At 39.7% G+C, this 27,635-nt stretch overlaps 2 protein-coding genes across 2 annotated transcripts; both read left to right on the top strand.

Annotated features, from left to right (window-relative positions):
- Positions 1-634: 634 nt before the first annotated feature.
- LOC149096654 (uncharacterized) lies at positions 635-15,050 on the top strand. The gene is made up of 11 exons (XM_089280929.1): positions 635-862; positions 2,564-2,778; positions 3,502-3,643; positions 4,578-4,779; positions 5,432-5,835; positions 6,970-7,204; positions 7,915-8,309; positions 10,151-10,385; positions 11,171-11,309; positions 14,127-14,391; positions 14,839-15,050. The coding sequence occupies exons 1-11, from the start codon at positions 748-750 to the stop codon at positions 15,048-15,050; spliced, it is 2,559 nt and encodes an 852-aa protein (XP_089137055.1). The 5' UTR covers positions 635-747.
- A 5,086-nt stretch (positions 15,051-20,136) lies between these two features.
- LOC110044800 (uncharacterized) lies at positions 20,137-26,697 on the top strand. The gene is made up of 8 exons (XM_020750385.2): positions 20,137-20,483; positions 20,850-20,909; positions 21,005-21,064; positions 21,605-21,742; positions 23,108-23,158; positions 23,739-23,831; positions 25,134-25,180; positions 26,169-26,697. Exons 1-7 carry the CDS (start codon positions 20,396-20,398, stop codon positions 25,145-25,147), a joined length of 504 nt encoding a protein of 167 aa, XP_020606044.2. The 5' UTR covers positions 20,137-20,395; the 3' UTR covers positions 25,148-25,180; positions 26,169-26,697.
- Positions 26,698-27,635: the final 938 nt, after the last annotated feature.

Below are 27,635 nucleotides of genomic sequence, written 5' to 3'. Positions count from 1 at the left end.
CCCCCTCCCCCCAACCCCCACCCCTTGAGAAATGTTCTAGGCTCGACCAGGAAACGTAATCGCAGTGACAGTTAACTCTTGAATCGCTAGGAAGACGGTGCGCGGACAAGAAACTAGAAGCCATCTTTACAGCGTATTCTCGAATTAGTGCCCGGTTCCTTTTCCAAAACGCATCAGTAGGGACCAGCAGGCATTCAGTGGGTATTGCTATTCAAATTTGTCAATTGTGGACATCTTTTGTTATATACATAAGCTGCCAGCTATTGTTGTTAACCTGTGAATTCGGCACTTTCCAAAGGGTGTCACAGCGAGAAATAAAGAAAACAATTCACCTTTCTGGCTGAATTGAAAAAGTGTGGTGAAGTATCGACCACGGACCAGCACTGGATTTTGTTGTCTTTAATAAGCCAAGCTTTTGAACTGAATTAAGCATTGTAATTCCTCAAGTCTAAGCATTGATATTCCTCAAGTCTTATTTATAAAATGTTCCGTCTTAATAAATCTTTCATCTTAAAACTCACAACTCTGCTGGAGATGCATTAATCTTTTATGATTTCATTAGCGGAGATCCAGCTTTGGCGGAGAAAATTAAATCTGTAATAGCATTTAGTTTCAAAGTTATCATGATCAAAGAATATCTCGCGTATTTTAGCTATTGAACTTAGCACGAGCATGTCCCTTCCTGGTCTCGGGATTGTCATTAGATAATCATACTGTATTTGACACTGTAAAGTTTTCTTTGGATAAATGGATTGCGAAGGACTTTTATGGCCTTTAATGTATTTGGTTCTCTTGGCAAGAGGCGTCTCTGCAACCAGAGATGCGTGCTTTCGTTCCAAAGAATATAGAAATGCAAGAAAAGGTAAGGGCCATGAAATATCAAGCTTTATTCGTGATCTTTAAGTTCATTTTCACCTGTGTATGGTGAAATTGGCACAATCATTTGACGGTATGTTTTCTAATTTCTGAAATTAATTTCTGAAACTATTCTTAAAGTCTTTGCGTTCATTTTACGGGACATTTTAGTCAATTAGCAAGATGAAACATTTAGTAATATTTATGTATTTATGTTCTAACAACTTTGTGTGGGCCCAGGATCTTGTTAAACGGACTTCGTACCAAGACCTAAAATGTAACGTTTCTGGCCAGTTTTCCGACAAAGTTAACCAAATATCAAGACTATTGTGTTGCGAAAAGTTGTTTATTATATATACATTCAAACAATAGCTCAGCAATGCATGGCTCCAAATTAAAACATAGAATCTTCCAGAAACTTAGGATTAACTAAGAATTCTCACTAAAAGTAACTGAAGTTTGTTTCTAAGACGCAAAACAACATAACCGTTTGAAAAAATCATTGGTCTCTCCTTAATAAGTGGTCTCCCTGCCTAATGAATTTTGTTGTATATAAGTAAAATATTTTAGTTAGGCGAAGTTAAATCAATAAATTAATAATTCTATTTGATCCTGACAAAGGAAGCCTAGTAGGAATTGACGAAAACAACGAAAATCACAACAAATATTCATGTAAGTTATTAAAGCTTTGGCGGAGCTATGACTGAAATATGTCTGAAGAGGACCAGCGTTTTTCAACCAATTTCAAACTCATGTTTGAAATAGGTGTCGCCATGTAACAAAATCCTGCCTTATGCAGAGCTTAAAATTAAACAAAACAGCGCGAGATTGGAACAAAGCCATTTTGGGTATCATTTTAAAATACGGTGTTTGCATGACAGACGAGACAATTTTTATCTTTTCTTGGTGATATTTCAGAAAAGAAGTATTTGCATAAGAAACATATTTTCTCGTTCCGTAATCAATAATTACCCGCTGTGAATAAAATGTAACTTCTGACGATTGGGGGACAAAATTATATTAGTCAGAAATTATTATTCTGACGGCACGATGGAGAGGCTCGCGGGGTGCCATGGGACATTTAGGGACTATTTCGGCATTTGGCGGGAATTTAGGTCATTCTAAGTTAGTCAGACTTCTGTTCGTCCACTTTTTTTTATTAAGCTTTTGTAATTACAACAGCTTGTATGTATAATTGTAAATGTTCTACGTTACTCATTCGGCACCCTTTCCTCGAGGTCTCGTGCTGCCGCGTTAGATGAGGAATACGTTTCCACATATTTTGTGGCCACATGTAAAGGGTGCTTTGCTTTTTTAGTGGTTTTTCGTATCTGGCGTAGTACAGCTTCTAATTGATAGAACCAATAGTTGTAATTTGCAAGGATATAAATAATGTTGTAAGACAGAATACAGTGGCGGATCCAGACCTTGAGCTAAGGAGGGGGCCCGGTTGTGTTTTGCTTGCCCTGCCGCCTTTTCTTCCTTCCGTGATTTTTTCCTTTTTTTACCTACAATAAGGGGGTACCGGGGGGCCCGGGCCCCTCCCCTAGATCCGCCACTGGAATACATTTACATCAGATGACTGACTGAGAAATCCTTAAAAAACTATTCACTTTGAATGTCTCGTGAAAGTGTTGTCAGAAACATCATATTTTCACGTTCCGTAACGATCAATTACCCGCTGTGAACAAAGCTGGTTTTCTTTTAGGGTTTGCTTTGTCTGGTTACGTGATCTCCTCGACCCAGGTTCCCGATTTATTCGATTGCTCGTTCGCGTGTCTTGAAGAATCTCGATGCCAATCTTACAACTTCCGGCTAATCCCAGGCCAACTCAGCCTATGCGAGCTGAACAATGAAACCATGGTTACTAAGCCCAAAGATTTTCAACTGCAAGCTAATATGACATATTATGACGCAGGCAAGGTAGGTAACCATAGTAACAGCAACCAAAATCAGAGGGTTACGGTTTGGCGGGATGTGGGATTAGTGTAAAAATGCATGGAGACGGGATGAGAGATAACAGAAATTTTAATGGCGGGTTGCAGGATAAAAATACTTCGGAAGATTTACTCATTTTGACAGACGGAATGCTGGGTAGTTTTAAATTTGACGGCGGGATGCGGGATGAAAAAGGGAAAATCACAGATTACGGACGTTCCGCGGACAACTGTGAATTCAACCAGGCTGAATCGAAATAAACTGAAGCGGGATGGCGGGATTGAGCCAAAAATTGTGGCGGGCTGCGTCAACCGTTCTGACCTTACGAGAAGATGATCCTAACGTTCGTCTAGGTTGTAAAAGTTAAAAAAAGAAAAGATCAAACAGAGCCAATTATGCAGTAGAGCAATGTCTCTCCACCCAGGTGTACAAATGGGTACTCGTGAAACCCGGTTTGTTTCATCCGGAGTCCAGCGCGCGAACCATGAGGCCACTATCCCTTCCATGAAATTTGTCATTTACTACTTTCTTCGAGCACTGATTTTCTTGACGTTCTACTAAAAATACGATCAGAACGAGCCTTTGAAAGCTTAAACATTGAAACTGGGACCGAAAGAGTCTCAGCCGGTTTAGCGGCCGCTAATAGTATCAAAAACTACGACATCACCGTAGTGCTATAGACTGACACTGGCGTGTAATTTTGTTAAGCCTCAGGAGCAAGGGGGCGGATGTTCCTCGTCACCGTGTCAAAATGGGGGGAAATGCGTCAGCATGTGTCACCTTGTTTCGTTCAGTTTCCATTGTGAGTGCAAAGAGTATTACTTCGGAGACGTGTGCCAACACTGGACAGGTAACATTAAAGCTAACAGTAAGCCATCAGACCATTTGCGAGTAACCTTGTGCCTCGGTTTTAAAACGAGTCCTCATGCAATACCTTTCTTATGAAAATGAGTTTGATTTGCGTGAAAGTGAATCTGTAAGTGGAACACATTTTCACCTGAAAATTAGCGAGTCTAATTTTTCAAATGAACGGTTTCGCATGAAAACACGTTTTGAAAAAGAGGCCAAAGGTAACTAGAAATAGTAGCAGTAGCAGTATAGCAGTAGCAGTAGCAGTAGCAGTAGCAGTAGCAGTAGCAGTAGCAGTAGCAGTAGCAGTAGCAGTAGCAGTAGCAGTAGCAGTAGCAGTAGCAGTAGCAGTAGCAGTAGCAGTAGCAGTAGCAGTAGCAGTAGCAGTAGCAGTAGCAGTAGCAGTAGCAGTAGCAGTAGCAATAGCGACAGTAGTCGGCAGCAACGGCAGCGGCGGCAGCAGCGACAGCAGCGGCAGCAGCGGCAGCAGCGGCAGCAGCGGCAGCAGCGGCAGCAGCGGCAGCAGCGGCAGCAGCGGCAGCAGCGGCAGCAGCGGCAGCAGCGGCAGTAGCCGCTAGCAGTGGCAGTAGTCGGTAGCAGTGGCTGTAGCCGGTAACAGTGGCAGTAGCCGGTGGCAATGGCAATAGCCGGGAGCAGTGGTAGTAGTCGGTAGCAGTGGCAGTAGCGGTAGTGGTGGTAGTAGAGGTAGTAATCTTTAATGAGGATACCAACATCACAGTAGAGTGGTTTACAGAAGGATTCCCAAAAAATTACCCAGATAAAATTAACAACAAATTGAGAAATATAAAAAGAACATGAATTAAAAATCACATCAAAGATGATCGAAAGATAAAGCTATCACGTCTTTTCCAATGTTTTTTATCTCATTCAATGATAATATTTTTCCTTCTTTTTTCCTTTTTTTTTCTCCTCAGGAGACTTCGATTTGTCATTCAAGACGAAAAGCATATCTAACTATGCAAACACAACCATTTTGAATCAAAGTCTTAAGGCGCTGACCTTCTGTATATGGTTTCAAACAACGCAATCAGGATCTTTTGGACTTGTGGCCGGAGACATTGATCTCACTTGTGAAGACAACGGACAATGCACCTTTCTCATAAAAACCGCTAAGAGGTAACATAAGCCATCAGACTCACCTGTGAGAAGATAAGATACTTATTAGCGGTTGATAATAACAATACATTTAGAATAACATTGAAGATCAATCTGTCCATCTCAAAAAGGAAAAGAAAGAAAGAAATTTAACATTTTTTATCTCTTAAGGCTGGTTTTCACTGGTGACGGAGTCGTAATCAGAAGCGTAGAGTGATACGATCTAGTAAAAATCAACTCCAATCCGACTCCAATTCTGTCGAGCTTATGACTCCCCTTACGACTCCAATTTTTGATTTTCACTAGGTCATAAGCTCTCTTACGACTCCGTCGCTAATGAAAACCAGACTTTAGTATGTCATTCTTTCTATCTTTTTATAATTCCTTTTATTAGCAGTCGTTGTTAAGATTCTGCTATTAAAAAAGAGCCTGCGTAGCAAGAGATCCGTAGCAGAGCGCGAAGTCTGGCCGAGCGAAAATTGGGGCGAAAGGGACACATAGTTGATTGTTTGCTCTCGCCCAAATTTTCGCGCGGCCGGAATGGAGGAAAAGCTTTCCGTTCGTACGGGAAGCTACCCGAGCTAGTCATTAACCATAACCAAAAACCTCCTTTTAAAAGTAAGGCGCAGTAATAAAGAGATAGGAATTATGCTATTTTTTATCCTATCAACAGAACCTTCTATAGTGCTCCGCTCAATGACGGCGCATGGCACAGCGTGTGTGTCACGTGGCAGAAATCGACAAGTATTTGTACAGCATATGTTGACGGAAAAACCAATGACAAACGTTCTTTTGATGGTTGCCGGGGCAACAAAGACGTTGAATTTAATGGTAAAACGTTGGCGCTAGGTCAGAAAATACCAAATGAAGAAGATGGCTTATTTCTCGAGAGCCACTCTTTTATTGGCAACCTCAGCCGCTTAAACATCTGGGATTATGCCATAGATGACGAGCAAATGTTCGGCGTTGCTACTGGGTGTTCTAAGACATCAGGAAACGTCCTCAGCTGGGCAATGTTTCAAATGGATTTACAAGGCAGCGTCGTTAAAACGGAACGATCGTGCTGCATCGGAGCAGGTCAGTGAGTTTGATTGTCTCGGGTCGGGAAGACGCTCTCGTAAGGTCTCACATGAATGGCTTGATACACCCTTTGTGAGAACAATAGGACAAACAAGTTGAACAGAAACAATGTCACTAGGCCAAAACTCAATAACAGCTGCTAACAAGCAAAAAGATTACAACCCTACGAGAGCTGTTACACTTCTGATTGTCTCCGGATCACGCGCTTGTCAAAAACAAAGTAAAAAAAGCTGACCGGTTGACTCTCGCGAAGATTCGATTAATTACGTTGAAATTCAGTGAAATCCACAGGAGCTGGTAACCCTCGCTCCCAGGGCTAGGAGAAATGCCCCGGGTACGAGGTTCCTGATAACCAACCAAGGGAACGTCAGGCTCGGGTTTCAACTCTCGTAAAATAAGTTAAGGTCTAACATGAATGGTTGATACTCTTTGAAAAGGACAATAGTACAAACAACAGAAACAATGCCCCTCGCCCCAATAAACAATAACAGCTACTACACAATGACAACAAATATAATTACAAGCTTACGAGAACTGCTTCACTTCTGACGGCGGTATCGTCGACGCTGATTTCCCTTTCATAAACGGTCGATTCCATTTTTAACGATCAAAATTGGTAACCAAGCTTTTCGAAATGGACGATGCCATATCTTCTCCAGTTCAGGCTTGGACTAGGTTGAAACTGGTTATAACTTGCTGAAAGGCTAATACGTACTCGCCAAATGCTTAATTGTTCACTTTCACACTGGTTTGCTTGCGTTGAGTTTTTATTTGTTGGTTAGGGCAATACCATAAGTAAAATAGAGTAAAAAGTCATCATTTATGATTAAATTTTGCGGGTATTTGGCGCGCCAACCTGTTGGTGTAGCGTTAGAGAGGAATGTTAGCATGCGAGAGGTCGTGGGTTTGATACTAGCTATAGGTAGTGACTTACAACTTTTCTTTTTCTTTGATTTAGTAGGGAAAAAATTCATTGATGGTTAAAAAAATTGTGTCATGAAAATGCATCGTCGACTCTCGCTATCGACTGACGCGTCTTCAGTTGTAATACTTATCATTATTATTATTATTGTTGTTGTTGTTGTTGTTGTTGTTATTATTATTATTATTATTATCAAATTTTGTTTTTAGATTTCTCATCCAAAGTTGCCGTAGAATTTCCCGCCATAACAAAGGTGGATCGCATTCGATATACGGGAACGTTACCCTCACTCCAGGCCTTCACGCTCTGTCACTGGATTAAGATTGTCTTCATGGTTCATTCCGGCTCTACAGTTAGTTACGCAAACAGCGAAACGCACAACGCTCTGTATCTTGCAATGAAGAAAAACATCGCAATGACAATTCACCTCAACGGCGCAGCAGTGTTAGTGAAGACTTGCTAGACAATTGTTTTTTCGCTTGGCATTTTTACATCAATAATAATAATAGTTAAACAGGGCGGGGGAGAAGTTGAACGACTCGCTCCGATTTGGGTCACCTGGTTCGGATTTGAGTCTGGCAAGGGACCTGGGCAATAACATAACTAAGCGGCATGTTACTCTCATGCTTAGGCCCTCTCCTTACCCAGTAATATAAATGAGTACCAAACCTAGATAGCCTTGAAAAGTGTGAGCAATCATGGTCTGAGTACAGGCTTTGCATGGTATGGTAAATTTAACTGCTACATATTGTGGCTTTTCAGCCTACTAATAAACTTCACAGCGATGTAAACTTCAATATGAGACAACGGTCTCAAGCCATACTCGCCCCCAGAACCTTTCATATTTTTGGTTACGTGGTCAGCGAATTACGTTACGATATTTAAAAATCGAGTGGCCCTGGGGGCAAGCGTTGCGCAAATCTTAGGGGTTGCCCGAATTCGGATCACTTACTTTTCAAGACAAGTACATATTTCAAAAACGAGACAGTAACATTACAGGAATTCTGTTTTTTCCAATGGTATCGTCAAAACGGCTGTCAAACTCGTTTCCAGGAATTTTCCCTTATAATAAGGGAAAACTCTGGGAACGAAGCTAAACGGCATGTTCCCATGATGATGCCATATTAAAACCTTGTGGTATTTTTCAATTTTAGGTCTATGAGGGCCTGTCCTCTTCTGGACAAACACTGGCATCACGTGTGTATCACGTGGACAAATATTGCGGGAAAACTTAATTTTTATATAGATGGAACCATAAAAAAGGCAAAATCAGAATTTAAAAGTGGGGCCGTTATCAGAGGGGGAGGGGTGGTGATTATCGGCCAGGATCAAGACTCGCTTGGAGGGTCTTTTCAAACAATACAATCCCTCGCTGGCCTTCTGAGTCACGTGAACATGTGGAATTTCGTGTTGCGTACTTTTGCTCTGGTTGACATGGCAACAGGGTTTGGCACGGAGGCTGGGAACACAATTGCTTGGAGAGACCTGGTCAGGAGTCAAGCGTACGGTCAGGTTAAAGTTGTGCCGATCTCCCGAGATCCTCCTAGACGTAAGTACAAAAAATCAGTATATAGAATTCAGATTGTTCAGACCTTCAGGGGAGAAGAAATATAGTTCGAATTAAGGTTGCCGAACACAGTTTTCGCGCGCGCTTTTGCTGATGCAATTCAGCGCGCGCACAAGGATTGCAAAAACAAACAAACAAACAAACAAACATGCCGTCAATAGAGCGCGATCATTTTATTTACTCAGCACCCGCACTGTCTGTGCTATTTTTCTCTATAATTTAACGCAGTGTATTGATGGCTTTAGTCTTTTATTACAAAGATATTTTAGAAAAGGTAACGATGCAAAGAACCGAGCAATTCTCAGCTTTTTCTTTGTTACCGAAAGAACCCAGTTAAATGCAGCGTATGCGTAGTAAGTCAAAAAATTGCGATTGAATGAAAAATTGCACTCTTGGAAATACGCCTATTTCTCGAGAACCACTCATTAGAATTTCACGAAATTTGGCACGAAAATACTTTAGGAAATAAGTAACTGGAGTATTGAAAATAATTGAACTTTAACAAAGGAAATTCTAGATATTCCAGTGAACCGTCAACAAGGGATAATTAAAGATCTCTGTTAACTTATTAGCAAAATGGTGTTAGCTTGTGAGAATCGTTACAAGCTTGTTGCACGCAAATTATAAAGAAAATCTAATGACTAGATTTTCTACAAATAAACAAAAGCGATTTTAAAGACCTGTATTCATGTTGCCATGGCAACGGCACATACGTCAGCTTTACCATCAAAAAACCAAAGTTTGTGTAGTTACCTTGCTTGCTGTCGTTTTTGGTGACCAAAGGATCAAGGGTTTTAGAGAAAAAGGTGAATGAAACACAGGTATCAAAAACTGTGTTCAGCCACCTTAATAGGATTTGAAATTTTTAGAACACGGAAAATGGAAAGGTATATATTCCTCGATAGAGCAGCTTCCAATTGATGGTTGATCAAAAGTAACGCGAACTGTTTTTAATTTGATTTACGCTGCTCTGTTGGTTTCTTGTTGTCGTTGGTTTATTGCGTTGTTTTTGTTTGCTGATTATAGCTTTGGTAGCTGCGGCTTCCTGTGGCTGTGATTGGTCTAACGACACACAATTGAAAAACAAATCGCTTTTTTCATAACCTGCTACCATATGATAGTGACAACTGTACTGTCAAGACCTCGAGACATTCTCCTAGTATTGCCTTTCCTCTTGGTTAATAAGATATATAGAACGGTTCTTACTTCGGTGTCGAAAAGTTATTGGTTTTGCATTACTATGCTACACTATTGGTTTAAAAAACTCGCGCCACTTTTGATCCAAAACCAAAGCCAACGTAACTCGCTCGCACACTTTTTCCGCGCTTAACATCAGCTATATGTATTTGCTATGAGTTTTGATTGGTTCTCTGGATTGCCTATGTCCTTTGTGATTGGCCAGAGTGATAACTTTGGTTTTGGTTTTAGGGCACTCAGTGGCTAAAATTCCCTCTATGATGCGCGCCTGCAGGGAATCATAGTAGTTGTACTCATCAAAACTCATCAAGTATGCAGTCCAAGTTGATGAATACAGCTACCATGATTCCCTGCAGGCATGTCTTATAGTGGAAATAGACGTTTCCGAATTACCTTTAGCCTCCTTCTCAAAGCGAGTCTTGGTGCCCACCTTACATGTGAAAATGAGATTTCATTCACACTCAAATTAAACTCATTTTCATATGAATGACTGCGCACCAGGACTCGCTTTGATAGAGAGGTTTAATGCAACCCGAAAATGGGCTATTGGCCATTTAAAACTGTTCTATTCATGGACTTCAAATTTACGCTGACCAGTGTTGTGGCCCTTTTGACTTAATTCGCAGGTCCAAAGTCTGATTTCAAGTTCGTCTTTCCAACGCAAAGCACTGACAACTTTGTCCAGCTTCACAACGCCACGTCAGATTTAGACATGGACCAGTTCACGGCCTGCGCATGGGTGAATATCTCTGTAGAGAGCATCATATCGCTCTTCTGTTACAGAACACCGGAACATCGAAATTCCATCGCCATGCGGCCAAAGGCTGATATATTTACCGTCGTTATTAATGGTGTTTTTCTGTAAGTAATGCACCGTCCACACTACGCCGGAGAAATTTGAAAACGCAACAATCACCGGTCATTTTGGAGTTGTGCTCGAGGAAACCTCGGTCAGAGAAATCACATGATTATTGCGATGTCATCGTTTTCAAAAAGCTCCGTTTTCAAAATGTTTTCCGTCCACACGAAAACGTGAAGCCGGCGTTTTCAAATTCCCCTGGTTGGAAGGGCGTTTTCGAAAAGCTCCCTTTTCGTGACGGATTAGTGCGGACTGTAGGCCTACCGTAACGATTGGATTTAGCGCCAGAGGTGCTTATTTACTTTTGGTACCTCAAGAGAGGGCAATTATTTGAGACAGGGCGCTTATTTCTTCTTTGAGAAACAGCATAATGTTCAAAACAAAAATTAATACTGTATGAACCTCCGTTGATTGGTACTGTGACGGCGCTGTAATATTATAATATAAGAATAGGGCGCTTATTAGAATGGAGGCGCTTATTGGAAGAGGAGCGCTTATTAATAACAACACATTCGAAGGAGGGCGCTTATTCGAAAGGGGGCGCTTATTGGATGGAGGGCGCTAAATCGAATCATTACAGTAACCGTAGAAATAAAGCTGCGGCACCTAAAATATATACGGCTACGTCCATGTGTGCGTGAGATATAGCTTTCCCGAACTTTATCCATCATTGCCATATATTCACTCAATCCCCCTTACCATGAAATACCCCTCCCCCCACACCCTCCACACCCAACCTTTCAAAACGTAGTGATTTGAATTTTCTTTGCTTTTCGTTTTTACGCAGGCATATCGACTACACGACTTTTTTCGGAACATTCGAGTGGAAACATGTTTGCTTTACGTGGGAAAATAATGCAGGAAACTGGAAATTATACATAAATGGAGAACTGGTCAAATCAGGAATCGGCTTTCAGATTGGAAAGGTATCTACTTTGTGATATGCATCATTTTCGACGTTTTTTGCGTGCAATTTTATTTCCATTGTCAGGGTCGTAGCAAACATTTCGCCTTGTTGATATGGTAGACCTGGCCGCACCTTGCATACGACAGCTGCGCTCGCAGTACAAGCGGCAGTCAAAACTGAGCTGTCCTACCGAAACGACACGACAATAGTCTTTTTATTCACAACTAACAAAAATTAAGACAATGCTAAAGTTGCTTTGGCCTCTTCTAATAGTTAATTTAAAAATGTCGGGTTTAATTTGACGAGGAACAGTACATTTTGTTCAAAATAAGACAACTATTATCCTACCTGACGACATTCGACGAACTACGAGCGAGTTGCCATGCCGAACGCCGGCGACCCATTTTTTGCGCCAAATTAGAAGTTGGAGACACAAAATGTTTCATATTTTTCACTTTTTACAATCTGATATGGTCTTGGGAATTGTAAATCCCTTTTCATGAATATTTAATGCCATCTCCAGTGAGAAAAGTTGCAGATTTCAATGCCTTTCCTGTTAACTTATATTGACGTCAGGACAGTAAGCTTTTTCCCGCCTGCTAAATCCAGATTGGTCAATTCAAATTTCAGGTGCGCCAGCCGTATGCGTGGCAGTTGTTCAAAGGGCGGATTACGCTATCCACTGGATAAATCACTATCCAGCGGATAGCGTGGTTTGTTTTGTTAACACTTATCCGATGGCTAGCGATTTATCCGGTGGATAACGTTATCCACCCACATGATGCGCAGGAATTTCTCTTTTCCACAGACCTGGGCGGAAAAATTGTAGACCCGAGCCAATGGATCTATAAGCTAGCTACGTCCTTGATTGTTCTTAACATGAAACTTGCAGATTCAACCAAACTAGAGATGATGCCATACTCAAACGAAACGACAGACTTCCTTCATGATCTTTGTTTCTTTGTTCGTGCAGGGTAATGCATAGTGAGAGTCACTTAAGGTTACAGTATACCTTCGGGTCGGCAATTTTCTTCAAATTTGGATTTTTGAGTCAAAATAGAGGTCGAAGAATAATCTCTAATTTCTGAAAAAAATTTTTGAAAAAGGTTAAATATTGGCGGAGAAATGGCGGTTTTACGTTTTCACCGGAAGTAAAAGTTTACCTCTTGATTGACAGCCCTATGGCGCATATGTAATCAACCGAGACGATTTTCGCGGGAATTACCTATATGGATGTCACGAATTGACTACTCAGTTGATCAGCATTGTTGTTCCGACTACCCAGCATTTTTTATATTAGGCGTGTCTCTATTAAGTTATAAGTAAACATAGACCACGTTTAAACCATGGACCGGTTCGAAAAAGCGAAAACAGCGAAGAACGAATGAAAATACATCAATGAGTGAAGAAGCGAAAGTTCGCCACGCGGATGAAGCTATAGTTATCGTATAAGGCGGGCAAATATTCGTGGTGAGAGAAAAGAAAGGTTCTGTAAAAATTTCGGAACTTGACAGCAATAACAGGGATGCTGACAGAGACTCTTCTGATGAGTCCGATATCGACGAATCGTCGGACTCATTGAGACCATTTGAAATATTATCCATGCACAGTTGCCCACACACAGTTGCTCTCCGCGCTGTCTTTTGTTTGTTTCCTTCGCTCAGCCACTCTAGCGTTCGTATCCTTTTTAGTCTTCCCCATTTTGCCAGACCAGCTTCAAGAAAAACCGACTACAGAAAAATTATCTCTCTGCCTTCGGTTCCTTGAGCACATTGCGAAACACAAGAGTTTTTTAGAGATTCGCGCGTAAATTTCACCAGGCGGTTAACGGCAGTAAACTTTCCCTGCACTGATTGGCTTAGTTACCTGAGAACCCAGTTGAAGGCGTTTGTGGGCGGAGTTTGTTCGCGAAGCAGAAAATTTTTCTTAGCGCTGTTTTCTCGAATAAATTTTTTCACTTGAAGCAGACACTTTAAAGAGTTATAACTCAAAGGGATTTTGTTCAATTGCTCTTAAATTTGGACAGTGGCTAGTTTAACATATAAACTACAAAAGCTTGTCTGGGAATTGTTAATTTCGAAATACTTTTTCTTCGAGAGCGATTTTTGTACGATCACTCCACATTTTTTAATCCTATTTCGAAAATGTTCTGTAACTTTTTACTGCAATCGAATATGCCAAAACGCAGACACGTTTTTTAAGCGCTTTGAGCCCTGAAACCGAGGAAAAAATTAAATTGGCGAAAAACGAAATTCGCTTTGACTTGTAGCTTTCGAAAGGTGATTCGGGCGCTCGCATTTAGTGGTCGTGAAAAATTCGACAATTCATTTTCTTTCAAAATTGTTGGTGTAGTTTGATAGCCAGCTCCATAAGCTTTAATTTGATATAGGGGTTTAGGTATCTACAGCTTAAACTGCACGCGCTACATCGCTTGCGCGCGAGACACCCCTGAAGGTATACTGTAACCTTAAGAGAAGAAAGTCTTAACAGTGAAGGTCAAAATGAAAGGGTAAAATCTGATTGGTCGAAAGCCGTCAAGTTGCATAATACGACTGCAAGTAAAGATCTAATTAAGGTGTCCCTGGCAACCAAGCCGCGATTGGGTTCATATTAACTGCAATGCCCCTCTCCTCCGCCCCCTGAAAGGTATCGCAGATATCCGCTGGAATCGTAAAAAAGGGAGCCTAGCCTGGATACCATGGCAGCCTAATTTTTTTACTTGCATGCTTAGCCTCACGTCGCCTTACCTTTCTTCTCTTAACATACTCAGGCTCATTTTCAATGGTCTTCGAGTCTCCATCTTCCCCAATAACAGAAAGCGTTGCTTTAATTTCAGGTTATTAAAGTAGGCGGTAAAGTTGTGCTGGGACAAAGATACTCACAGGTCGCAGATTTTGATGAATTCAAAACAGGACAGTCCTTCATTGGTGAAATCAGTCATCTGAACATTTGGAATACCACGCTGGAGCCAAAGGTTGTCAGCTCCATGTATCGCGGGTGTGATTTTATTGGCGGGAATTGGTTCAACTGGGCAGCGATCTTACAGGGTGAAGTGGCGGGAGATGTTACCATGGAAACACCAGCAGACTGTACACTACCAGGTCAGATATAACGTCTTAAAAATGTGTCCCCTTGAAACAGCTAAGTCAGGTGGCACTTAGAAGTGAAGGGAGCGGAAAATCTTCTGACTTTCGACATTCGACATCCGACATCGGACATCCGACACCCGACATCCGACATCTGACATCTGACATCTGACATCTGACATCTGACATCTGACATCTGACATCTGACATCTGACATCTGACATCTGACATCTGACATACGACATTCGACATTCGACATTCGACATACGACATTCAACATTCGACATTCGACATCCAATATCCGACATCCGACACCTGACATCTGACATCAGTCTGGAATCCGAAATTTTTTTTGTTTGACATCTATCGTTTTACGTAATTTGACGTTCGTTGTCTGAACGTTTGACATGGCACATTTGCGCTTGATGATTAACTTTTTCTGATTGCCTTCATTGTTTACAGATGAAATAAGTTCCAACAAAAGGAACAAGGTTTGTGAGACCGAGACAATGGATGGATGCACATCCCCTGTGCGTGCATTGTTTGATGGAAATTCAAATGGCCGCAGCAAGAAATGGAGGTGTTACTTTATAGACGCCTTAACAGATGATGCCTTTGGTCTTGAAGCGTACGACAATGATAAGAATTCAGCATGCTACAAAAGCTTAAATTGATTGTTAAAGACCAAAAAATAATATTTTATTGTATTAATATTAGTATTAGTATAGTTTTTCAGCAGTGTCCCCTAATTAGTATGATGTATTATTTCCAGGCTATAAGGTTTTTGACACTTTAATAAAGTTCTCACTCACTCACTCACTCAATGTGGACTGAGTGGAGTACGATTCAGAAAGTAATCGTGCGAATAATTTCAAAATTGGACGAGCGCGAAGCGAGAGGCCGATTTGAAATTACGAGCACGATTAGTCACTGAATTGTACGACACGAGGACCAGTTACTAATTAATCGTGTCTATAACAAATTACGAAATTAGAAAAGTCTTCTGAGAACGTCTTTAGAGCTAAAAAGTCACTAGTACTCTCCATAAGTTTTAAAAACCGAGGAAACACTGGAAACCATTGAAGTGCGAGTAATTGACGTGCAGATAGCGTAGGTATCCAATTAAAAAACGTTGTAAATAGATACCTGTAATTGGACAGCCACGTAATCCCTTGCCGATTACGTGACAAATGGGCGCACGGAGAACCAGTTACGATCGAGAACTTTGTTATAGATATGATCAACTGAGAAAGAGGACTGGACGCAAAAACTAAAGAGTGCCTGCCTCGACCTTGATTATTCTGGATATCACAGAAACCGAATCTAATTATTGTTTTATTATGCATTGAACGAAAAAACAAAAAATGGAAGTCATGTTTTTGCTTCTTCACTGACGGCAAGCAACACAAAGCGAGCGAACTTGACATGATTACCCTTAGAAATCATGCACCGCGGTCATACATGGCATGATTACCCATGACCTTGAGTGTTCTTGACATGATTATTGTATAATCTGCAGCTATATGACGTCACAGGCGCTGATTTCGAAAATTCACTGTACGCTTTCGGCCAATCAGAAAAGAGATAGTGAGTTCAATGTATAATAATGTAAAATAATGAAATCACATCAATACATCCCAGTTGGCCGTGATAACGAGAGCAGAACAAAGAAATATTAATTTAGGACCAAACTTACTTTTATGAGACATACATCATTGACGATTACTGTAATCAGTTATATTGTTAAAGAAGTTTCGTTTTTGTCATATATTTCAGTTTTGACCTTGCTTTACTTCCTACTTTCAATTCTTTTATTTTATAACTGACATTTAACGGTATTCACGTTTGTGGGAGGCGCGGTGGCCAAAATGGCTGGCGCGCTTGACTCCAGTCCTCCGCAGGATGGGCTCCTGTCATCCATAGGAAAAAAGATGGCGACTCTACATTTTTCCACAATACCATACGAGGCTTACAGAGCCCATAAAATACAAGACCATACAATGAAAGCCATAGTTTTTGCGATATTTCTCCCTGTGCTAACGACATCGTGTTTGCAAGTGAAGATTTTGAAACTTTTCTGCACGTTTTTATGAGCGCGCTGTTAATGTTTTCATGCGCTAGGAATCATAGGCAAATGTACCAGTTGCCACCTTTTTTCCTACGGAGGGTTCGAATTAAACCTACAATGAAGAGAGTGTATACAATATGCTGTATGCATGAGTATACTTATTCTTGTACAAAAGAAGTTGTTCTTGTTAAAATATGACTAAGCCTTATTAGTTTCATAAGCTTAAAAGAGAGGCTTATTACTGAGAATAAATAGTTCTTGTTCATTTGATACCAATTGGATCTGATTGCGTCATAAAATATGAAATTATGTTGTTTTTGTTGGTATATATATGTACCAACATATAGTCGACAAAACTTAATTTCCGATAAAATTGTCAGAAGGATTTTGTGGTAAAATATTTTTCTGCCACAAGTTAATATAGAAACGTTTTCGACTTCCAGGCTCCAAGAAGAAAGTTTTAAACAAGAAAAAGTTTGCTTAATTCTTACAACTGTATTAGAAATGTTGTTGTTGTCGTCTGAAAAGACCCCGAAAACAAGGTTGAAAGCGCATGTGACGAACTTCACGTTTTAACTTGCCCAAAAGGAAGGATAGAAGGAAACGAAGCCGACCTCTATTACTGTCTATTATATAGCTGAATTTTATTGTAAATGCCAAGACATTTTCTGAATTTTATCACGTACTGCGGTGAAATTATCTAGAGCTACTTTGTTGTATTACAAATGCCAGTGATATTTTTAGTGTGGTCTTAACTTGAAACCAGCGTCTCATATGGAGTGCCACCCCCTATATACCGGCTTTTTGTTGCATAATTTCTTTTATTTCAAACAGAACATAAAGACGTATAATAATAATAAGGACGTATAATACGTCTTTATGTTCTGCTTGAAATAAAAGAAATTATGCGACAAAAAATATAGGGGTGACAGTCCATACGAGACGCTGGTTTCAAGTTAAGACTACACTAAAATATAACTAGTATTGTACTGAGTTTTGGTAAGCATTTTGTTTTTTTTGTTTTTTTGGACACCCGGTGAATCAATTAGGGTAAATAATCACTCGCTCTATCCCCGCTTTCTATCGATCGAGTTATCAACTTTTAGAGAAAGGCAATACTAAGACCTCTATAAGTGCTAAGTAAACAACTAAGGAACCGGCGAAAACTGAGGCACCAGGAGCGAAAACTTAAATAACGAATAAGAGAAAGCGGGTGGTTTACCATTAACGCCAATAACTAAGCATGTTTACAAGCTTTTCTAGCGCCGTGTGCCAATCTTGGCGGCCGAAAAGTTAACAAAACACGTTAAATGAATTGTTGTTCATGACATATGATACATTTGTAGTTGCTTGTGACTATGGTTACAGCAAAAGACATCTGATTTTTATGTTTGAGGATGTTTAGTTTTCTCTTATCGTGAAATTTTGAAATTTTCCAGCACAGTCTATAGGAAAAAAAAAGGTGTAGAGTGTATTTTGTTCTATTTGAAAGGTTAATTAATTGTAAGTGTTTATGCAAATCAGAAGAGTGACAGTCACAAACTGTATTTTTGTCATTGAAGTACAACAATCTTTTGCCGTGTGCCTGTGTTTAGGTCCTGGTGACCCAGTGTCGACTGATACAGTGTATTCTGAAACAGGTCGGCGCATCTCTCTATCGCTTCTCTTGCCCGGCTCGCTTTTCATCGCTCGCGCGCGTGGCAGTCTCAAGCTAACCTGTTCGGGCTACTCGGTGAGAAAATAGTGGACAAACATGCTTTCCATTTCGATTTTCGGTTAGAGTTCGTTGGGGATAGCGTTTTCTTTTTAGGACCCTCTAAGTGGAATAAGATAAATAACGAGCGCGGCATCGAGAAAATCGAGATTAGGAAGGAAGTTATTGCTATGGCTTTCGTGCTTTTCAATGCGCTTTAGTTCCATTAGAATTTCGCGTTGAAAGCTCGGAAACGCCCAGAAATATCTTAACTGCTCTAGACACTTTAGATAACATCACGCCACTGTGAGCTTGTGCTATTTTTTTTTAAGGACAGAGCTATATACATTTGTCTACAGCTCAGGGTAACCGTATATCTTTCCATAAAAAAAGTTACCTCTCACATAGTGCGGTCCTGTTGAAAGCAAATTGAACAAACTAAAATCTCTTCTCAGGTCTATGCTTCGTGACACGCACACATGCTGATAACACTAATTACGTGCTAATTCAAATTAGGAAACTGTGTCCATTTAAATAGGGGACCGGGGGGCACTCCCTCGTATGACCTGCACAGAATGGACTGTTTTTGGCCGTGCTGTCCTAATCAGTGTAAACAATGTACATACCTTTATGGACGTCTGTCCTAAGTAGGGTCCGAATCTGCCCTGAACAGGTGTGGTTGCAAGATTGTTGCCGTTAAACATGGTTTTACTCTACTCGGCAGTCCGAGACAAGAGACGCCTAATCTTGGGCGTTATTTGGCTTATTAGCCATGAGATAATTTTAAAGTAAATAGTTGTAAGGTTGCCAGTATCTTTGAATTCCATTCACTTTTTTGTCCCAAAGAGGGTTCTAGAATAGTAGGTGTTGTCCTAAACACGGCAGGGCTTCAATTCCACGGCTGCACCCTTATCTCCAAATATGGCTCAAGTCCTCCACCCCCCCCCCCCGGTCAATCGGTCAATTATTTATAGCTACATCTTTTCCTCCAGAAATGTGTAAAAATATGAACAAAAAGCATGAAATGAAAAAAAAAAAAAAAGATTTTCTGTGCAAGCGCAAATGGTTGTGCTTGCATGTGTGTCTGGCTTTGTTTTTCATCGGCCTCTAGAGATCAGAAATTGCAGAAAACGCCCAAAGAGCACACCCAGTAGACAAATTTCATGAACGAACTTTTTTCGAAAGACGCCTGCAGATAAAAGACAACAAACCAATCAATTCTATGCATGTTACATGTTTTAATAATCAACAAAAGATTGAAATAATCTGTCAAGCATTACTTCAAATAGCCTTGATCTACATTGATCTTTTGACGATTAGTCTGGGTCACGCCAGAACTAAATGTACAGAGAAAAGGCTTGTTGACCCACAGCCTTGTTGAAGTTTTCCCAAGAGAATTTTAGCTATCTTTGTGCAAATTTTTCCACCTCACATCTACATAACAGTTGACGGGGTCCATTCTTAGTCTGCTTCATATCCATTTTGGAACAAATTGTGTCAAGTGCCTGGTTGAAAAGATGGTTAAAAAACAACGCTAAATATTTGATAGATTTTCATGCCTGGCATATCTAAAGGTCACTGCCCGATTTTCCCGAAAGTCGGAAACCCGGGTCGGAAAAACGACGCCAATTTGTGCCATATACACGCGCTGAAGAAGAAATTTGAATTGAACACCGAACAAATTCATACGACAAATGCTTTTTCCATTTCTTTTCCTTGCAGGAAAATACAGACAAATATTGAGTTTGGAAACTGTCAGACTGCAGAAGCCTTCTTGAAAATATTTTGTTTATTGAGAAATCGAACGCGCCTGTCTTTGATACATCCGGTGTTTGTTTTCGTCGCCTTGAATTATTACGCACGTGGACAAATTTAATTCACCCAAACAGCAGGTAATAAGTCCTAAAGATCATCTGAAAGATGCCAGAAACGCAAAAGTACTCACTAATCTTGTCGCACCCTACAAATAGTTGGTTTGTCGAACTTTCTACACGGTACAAATGGCCTTATAAGATAACTGTTGTTAAATTACGCACACTTGCAAATTGTTTTTCAAAACTCCTGGCTTCTAGCCGACGCGTGGGATCGGAAAAAAAGCCGACAAAACGACCGTTAAAAGTTACCGCGTCCCTCGGGTGTCAATCAACAGAAGAGGTATAAATTTGAGAGCGTCGGTTTGAATGCGATCAGTTTAAAGCACGCTTGTGGTTGAACAAGCTCCTTGTATTTGTCCAGTGTGTGTATTGCCTTCTTTTACGATGGACGGTAAACTTCTTCTGATTGTTTGCCTAGCTCTCCTTGGGACTGCTCAGGGATATACTCTACGCGATATACTGCGAGAACGAGGTAGGAACTGTTTGACCACTGTCGTTAATGTACAAACGTATTCAAATAGTTTGGCAAGGACATTCGGTGAAAAGACTGAATCGCGTTTTTTTTTTATAAATTTACTGTTGCTAAGCTGTTTATAACTTAGGCCGAACACCGAACTTGGAGAGTGGGAACGAGAGTTAATGCGGGCAAAATCGGACAGATTTTGCTCTGACCTTCAATCGTCTTTAACAAAAAAGCTTCGAGAATATATTTTTGTCATTATTATCGTATTACGGTATATAGAGACAAAATACAATTGCATTCTAGTCGTCGGGTGACCTCGACCAAAACAATTTGAGAAGAATTTACTGATCTTGGAAACTTTTAATTGTTTCGCAGCTCTGAGAAGGTTGAGAGAATTCGACGCGAATCAACCGTTCAATGAAGAGGAAACCAGAGGTAAGTTTATATTGTTTTTTTTTTCTAACTGACTCCCAATTCAAAGGGAAGATTTCCCGAAAAATGCTTATCACCTGAATAATTGTATTTTTCAGCACTACACCGCTTAAAGGAGTACCATTTTAGACGGCTGTACGACGAAAGTAAAGGATCAAGTAAGTCGGATGTCGCACGGGTTTTTAACTTTAAGTTATTTTACGAAAACGTGTGAGCGCGCACTTCAGTCTTCCCGTATACCACAAGGTGCAATCCTGCAAATTATGTTTCTAGACTATTTTAAGTTTCTTTTTGGAAATTTGCAATTTTCTTCCATTCCGTTCGCCAAAAGATACTCGGGAAGGGTGGGGGATCGGGGAGGTGTCAAATTATGGGAAGCAGTACCCCCTGGTGCTAGGGCTTTTACATGCGCGGTTTCGGGTCTTGGATAAATCCAGGCTTGGACAATCGATATTAATCGTTATTTCTGAAGACAGAAATTATCGATTTTTAGTGATTTTTGTCAACCGATAATTTTGTTTTTGTGAGTTTTCACGACCACCTTCATTATTATAAGCTATTCGGCTGTCTGCCAAATCAGTTCAGTGATAGTCGGCCCTATGTTTGTTTATTTGTTTCTTTATTTGTTTGTTTGTTTTTGTCTCGCAAACTGCTGAAAGTGCAAACTGCTTTCACCTCTTTGTTGTCTTTTTTCATAGCGTGTAAAGATAACAATCCAGATTGCGCAGGATATATTTATGAGAACGGCGGTCCTGAAGAGTACTGTAATGATCCCGAACCTTACATACAAGAGTATGTCAAGGAGCACTGCAGGAAAACTTGTAACATAGACAACTGTAAGTGGTCAATTGCTGTTATCATAGGTAATTAGATAACCATAAATGTTTTCAAGCAGTCACAGCGGCTAAAAAATAGCGATTCAGTAGAATTCAGAGATTAAAAGCAACAAGGAAATGGCTTATTAAAAGAATATGAGCTTTGTGTCGAGACAGATAGAACTGCCCGTAATAATTGAGTGCCTATTACAGAGGCGCTTTACTATACTTTAATGGAGGTCAGTCACGGTTTGCGCAAATTGAAAAGTTTAGCCTCAATTGTTCAAATTCGTCGTTTGTAATCCGTGTTTATCTTCTCCATCCTTAGCCATCCTTGTTCCTTTATGGTTTATCATTATCTCTTTGGTGTTTTTCTATCTTATTAAACTGTTATTTTCAGGTTTCCTACCATTTAAAGGTAATTTTGTATGTGGCCAAAATAACTCAAAATATCGTGACTGAGCTCCTTTAATTGATCACGTCATTAGAAGTTGAACAAGCAGAATGTTCAATGGAAGATTTAAAACAACTACTTATAACCACATCCGCATCGGTTGTTTACCATTTCCCCGAAAATTCCAGAGTTTTCGGTCAGAATGTAAATGATAAGACAGTTTTGGCTCGACCGACCGGAAAATTTCCGAAATAAACGGAACGTCTTGGAAAGGTAGTCCAAAATTTCCAAAGGAAAATGCGCTCACAATTAGGCTCTAGCAAGCTCCTGTTCTAGTCGCCATCTTGGAATTATGATCACGCCAAACTCGTCCTAGTCCCTCTCAGTAAGGTTGTTAGGTGGCTTACTACAGTTTTGATGGATTATGACAGCCAAACTTCTAACTCTTTTGAAAAATGTTCCAAGATGTTTTTCCTTTCTCTATTTACTGTTTACTTAAGTCTTTTACCATTCTATGTGAAACTTAAACAATTAAATGTCAACAAATGGCCAAAATGAACGACCGAGTACCTAAGGAGAGATTGGGCACTAGTAGGTTAAATCACGTTTTTCTCAAAATCTACCCGTGTGACCCCACCTCAAAATTTCAGAAATAAGAATTGGCTCTAATTTAACATTCATGCAAAGTAAAAAATAAATCTGTAAGGCAGATTTTTCGCAATCTAAGAAAATGTTAAATAAAAAATAACTCAAAATCTGTCTTACAGATTTTTTAAAAATTTTGACTCTAACCGTGATTCACCCCTACAAATCAACTGTGAAAATTTTATCATGGGTTGTACGGTAGGTTTTCGAACAATCCTTAATCAAAGACTGGCTTTTACAACCTTGGACAACTACTGTGTCGTTTTTGAGAACTTCTTGCCATGTCCCTGCATTGTTATCGGTGCTGTATTGAGTTTTAAGTTCTTTTTTTTTTTTTTTTTACCCAGGCAATGGAGGATACGGCAATGAAATCAAAATACCATTTCCCCAAAAACCTGGTAGGTAGACCTTTTTTGTTTTGATTTGAACACGATTCGTTAACAACACTGAGCTTTTTCTTGATAGCTTACATGTAAGAGTTTGTAAGTCAGTTACATGAGTTAAAATTGATAGGTGTTGTAAAATTGGGTGTACTAAAAATGAATTTTGTTTCAGAAAATAATTCCTTTAAAAATACGGTTGCCATGGAATCATCAAGTCCAGAGTACAATGACATATCAAAAATAGTTATTAGTACTTCTGACCTTTTGCATGTTTTGTCAGCCATCGCTTCCAGGCTCTTGTAATTAATCGCAATCACGCTTAAGTTCCTGCAAAAACCGAGAAAAAACCAATCGCGGTTACGAATGAGGAAGATTCGTACGGAATTAAGAAAAGAAACCATTCTTTTCAAGATGAGTCGCGGAGCATTGTTACAATGTTTCCGACGCCCTCCCCTCCCTATAAATCAGAACTGTCTTGTATTTGCGCTTGTTACAAATTTGCTAGACATTTACTGCGTGCTGATGTTTTCAAAGCGCATGGGCGTGTGTCAGTAGATTTATATATTTGCATCACTAACTTAACCGTTTCTTTTAGTTTGCAAAAACGCGTTGGAGGGCGTCTGTTTCACTCTCAAATATCGATGCGATGAGTACTATGTTGATAAGTACTGCAACAAGATATGTAGTCGTAAGTATTAATTTCATTTTCATTTCATTTTCATTTCTTTTTTGTAATAGTTTTTAACCTAGTCATAGATTTTAATAATTGCATCTTTTAGTTAGGTTTGTATTCTTTTTAATCATATGCAATTGTAAGCGCATTGAGAATTCTAAATGCGCAATGAGAACCTTTATTATTATTATTATTATTATTATTATTTAATTAAGAAATCCATTTTGATTTTAAAACTGGTACAATATCATTAAATATTATTTAAAAAAGTATCGAGACCACGGATTGATGCGTTTACTACAGTTGGCTTCCAGGGCAGACGCCCTTTTGGCTCGTCACGCAATCTTTCCTGGGGAGGAATGCGTGACGAGCAAAAGGAATCTACAATAGGAGGAATAGCAGATCTGCTCAATAGCGTCATTTGACTACAACTACCAGAATTCATTTTGTTTTCTCGTTATTATTTACATTTTGAATTCACAGTGGGATTTAGATAACAATCGTCCTAATTAACATAAGAGACAGGAAAAGTGAAGGGTTTTGGTAGTTGTAGTCAGTGTGCGTACTGCAGCGCAAAACAGGAATCGATGGAGAGCACATGTGGAGGCCCTATGCGCCAACTTGGCGCCAGGGGACAGGTGAAGGTGAAGGAAGTCAAATGATGCCATCATGCAAATCGCCTAGTCACGCAGTCATTAAAAGAGTACGTCACGGTTTGCGCATCTTAAAAAATTTAGCCTAAATTTTTCAAGCTCGTCGTTTTTAATTCGTGTCAATCTTCTCTCTTTTTTCCTTTATGGTCTATTTTTACCTCTTTGGTTTTTTCCCATCTTAGCAAACTACTATTTTCAGGTTTTCTTCAATTTAAAGGTGTTAAGTCTGTACGCGGAGGCCAAAATATCACTGTCACGTCAACTTTAGATCGAATTCAACGTGCCTTTTCCTGCCGTTTAAACTGTACGACGTGGAATAGTTGTTCGTTACAACGTTTTTCTTTCCAGTTTACCTACTTTGAGTGATGACTTAATGTCTGGATGAAAACAGTGTTAAAGAAAATCTCACCCTGCTTAGGTTCTTTTTTTCTAAAGTAGACGATATAAAAATTCAAAGCAATCTCGTGCTCTTCTCAATTTGTTTTCATCGCTTGAAATGATTCTGAGGTAATAAACTATTCTGAAAAAAATAGTTAACACATTTTCGCACAATTTAGTCCAAATCTATTTGTTAAGATACAGTTACTCTGACGATGTTCTTTATCCTGAGAAGATCAATGAAGTCTCGATTTCTCTTAATCGTTTTGTCCTGTTCTCCTTTTAGCTGCATGTCACTAAAGTAACACCAAAGACACTGGCGAGGCATTGTGGGTAGGTATTTCATGACCCAAGGATTACAGAGTAGATGGAAACTAAAATTAATTGTGCAGAACTTCATTACGTACTGTCAGGGTTGACACAAGTCAGGAAATGGACAGAAAAAAATTCTTAAAGGTCAGGGAAAATTGTTATTTTGAAGAAAAGTCAAGGAAAATTGAAATATTAAGACATGTATGATTTAATATCATTGAAGGCTGAAAGAAACATTTGGGGTCGCTGTGATCTCAATGATGTTTTTCCTTAATTGAAGAAAGAAAATTTGTTGAAAACGTATTTGTCTTAATGAACGAGGTGAAAGGACGGCGGTAAGTTGAGGCCAGAAGCCGCTACTAGATCTGATATTTTGTATTTTTTTTTTTCTTGATCAGGAAAATCTTACTCTTTTATCAGGAAAAGTCAGGGAATTTTGAAAAGTGATGCCTGTGGCAATCATGACTGCAGCACGTTACTCTATTAAGTACCGTAATGATTCGATTAATCACCCGGGGCGCTAATTTACTTTTGACAGCTTAAGGAAGGGAGGGGGCTGGAGGCGCTAAATCGACTCATTATGGTAAGCAGTGTCAGATCTGCTAGGGAGAATTCGTCTTTCGCTTCTTTCGGAGGATTGCAACTTTCCGGTTCAGGCAAAACGGTGTGTAAACTGTTTCCACTCAAGTAAAACAATGATTTAAATGAAATCTTTGAAGAAAACAAGCATTTTGCTATATAGCAATAGAAATGTAGCCGTCGTGTGTTCGCCGCTCATTGAGTAGTCCCACTAAGTAATTTTTGACCTAAAAATAGACAATTTTTGACCTGTGTTCTAGCGGCCAAGCTTAGACGTCGTACGTATGGCAGTCGCGTAAACTAGGGCTTGTTTCAAGCCGAACGAATACCTTTGACTAATTTTAGGCACGCGCTTTCTCCAAAGTTTCCCAATCCATCACTAAAAAATACTTTACAAGACCAATCATTCTCATTTTCTTTTTAATTTCAGATGTCAATGGAGCTGACACAAGACAGGAAAAATCTATCGTTATTTTTATTAGTAAATAACAGCAATTTAAAAACAGAATCTGCTAATGAAAGAAAATAGCAAACACATTGGAGTGACAAAAGTTATTGGGGTTTTTTAAAGTAGATATGTCGTTGTATCGTAAACGCTAACGAGGCTTCTTATGACCTCTAAGAAGAACTACCGAAGCTCTTTTTGCGAAATACAGCATGCATCAGGGTTTTTTTAACGTTTTTATTGCCTTAATAAACCTTGTCAAGTTCTAGCCCTGTCTTTGTCACGTAACGTCGACAGAGAGGACCCTTGCGTGACAGAGAGAGGGTCAGTACAATTATTAGATATAACAAGCCTGACAGTGCGTTTTTGGCCCTGTTAATATGAAGAGTATCGTGTCTTAAATTACATAGCGTTGTTGAATTTCTGGCCATTTATTCTGTTAAAATGTGTGGTTATATTGTAAAATGAGAAACAGTTGAAGAATGAAATAAAATCTTGCGAAATTTCTTTGAAATCGACATCAGTTTTGTTCTTTCTCAGGGATTAATAAGAGGCAACCCGAACTTAAATGAACTCGTTTAATATAACGGCTACCTTTTTAGAAGCTCGCCATGTACTGTGTCAAAAAGTCGTAGATGGCAGAACCGGTACGTTTGACTTTTTCTCTAGAGTAACTGGATCATTTTTACGCTTCTATACTGGATATCAATTAAAACAAAAAGAGTTTTCAGCAAGCCGCAACAGCGTGAAATGTGAACGAGGGTGAATGGATTTAAATTTGTCTGCTGAGAAATAGCGCGTTTCAACTGAACAAATTGTTACTGGGGATCTTAAGCAAATTATCATTTTCACAGATGTTGTTTCAAAATTTTGTCGCAAGGGGAAAAAGTGCCCGAAAATAAACGTCCGAATTTTTTTTTGCAAGTCATACACAGTAAAGTTATACACAGGACAAACAAGTATGGCTAGAGATACAACATGAAAAATTCCAATTAAAATATGCAGAAAGGTCGCTTTATTGCAGCCGACAGTTGACAAGAAAATATGCCAAAATCTACACTGCACGTGCAAATCTATAGTGCTGCTCATGATGTTAAGTCTCCCTGACTTTCCTTTTCTTTTAATCTAAAGCCTGCTAATTCTAGTGAAGGTCAACGCCCTCATCAATCAACTGAACCGATTGGTCGCCCGTCGGGATTTAAATTTGTGATTGGTTAGCCAAGCCCCTCAGTTTCAATATAGTTCACTTAGCATCTGGATCAGAGTCGCCATTACACAGAGTTGTTTTCACCCAGTATTTGGGACTATTTATCTTCAAAACAAGACAAGCGACAATAAGAACTAATTTACACCTAGTCTTCAATTTTTCTGCGCGGCCAGACGCATGTAACTGCAATCCAATCAACCAGAGGACTTGCTTTGTTAAACTTTTCTGGAAATTAAAATCCCTTT

This window comes from Orbicella faveolata, unplaced genomic scaffold (assembly GCF_042242905.1).
Source record: "Orbicella faveolata isolate gen_17 unplaced genomic scaffold, um_ofav_v1 contig_48, whole genome shotgun sequence".
NCBI classification, from domain to species: domain Eukaryota; kingdom Metazoa; phylum Cnidaria; class Anthozoa; order Scleractinia; family Merulinidae; genus Orbicella; species Orbicella faveolata.
This window is presented reverse-complemented; position numbering and strand designations above follow the sequence as displayed.

Excerpts from the sequence above, each read along its gene's own strand:
- LOC149096654 (XM_089280929.1), top strand. The coding sequence starts at position 748 with ATGGATTGCGAAGGACTTTTATGGCCTTTAATGTATTTGGTTCTCTTG. Across the intron at positions 4,780-5,431 it reads CTCATAAAAACCGCTAAGAG|AACCTTCTATAGTGCTCCGC; the intron begins GTAACATAAGCC and ends TCCTATCAACAG. Across the intron at positions 7,205-7,914 it reads CACCTCAACGGCGCAGCAGT|GTCTATGAGGGCCTGTCCTC; the intron begins GTTAGTGAAGAC and ends TTTCAATTTTAG.
- LOC110044800 (XM_020750385.2), top strand. The coding sequence starts at position 20,396 with ATGGACGGTAAACTTCTTCTGATTGTTTGCCTAGCTCTCCTTGGGACT. Across the intron at positions 20,484-20,849 it reads CGATATACTGCGAGAACGAG|CTCTGAGAAGGTTGAGAGAA; the intron begins GTAGGAACTGTT and ends ATTGTTTCGCAG. Across the intron at positions 21,743-23,107 it reads AACTTGTAACATAGACAACT|GCAATGGAGGATACGGCAAT; the intron begins GTAAGTGGTCAA and ends TTTTTTACCCAG.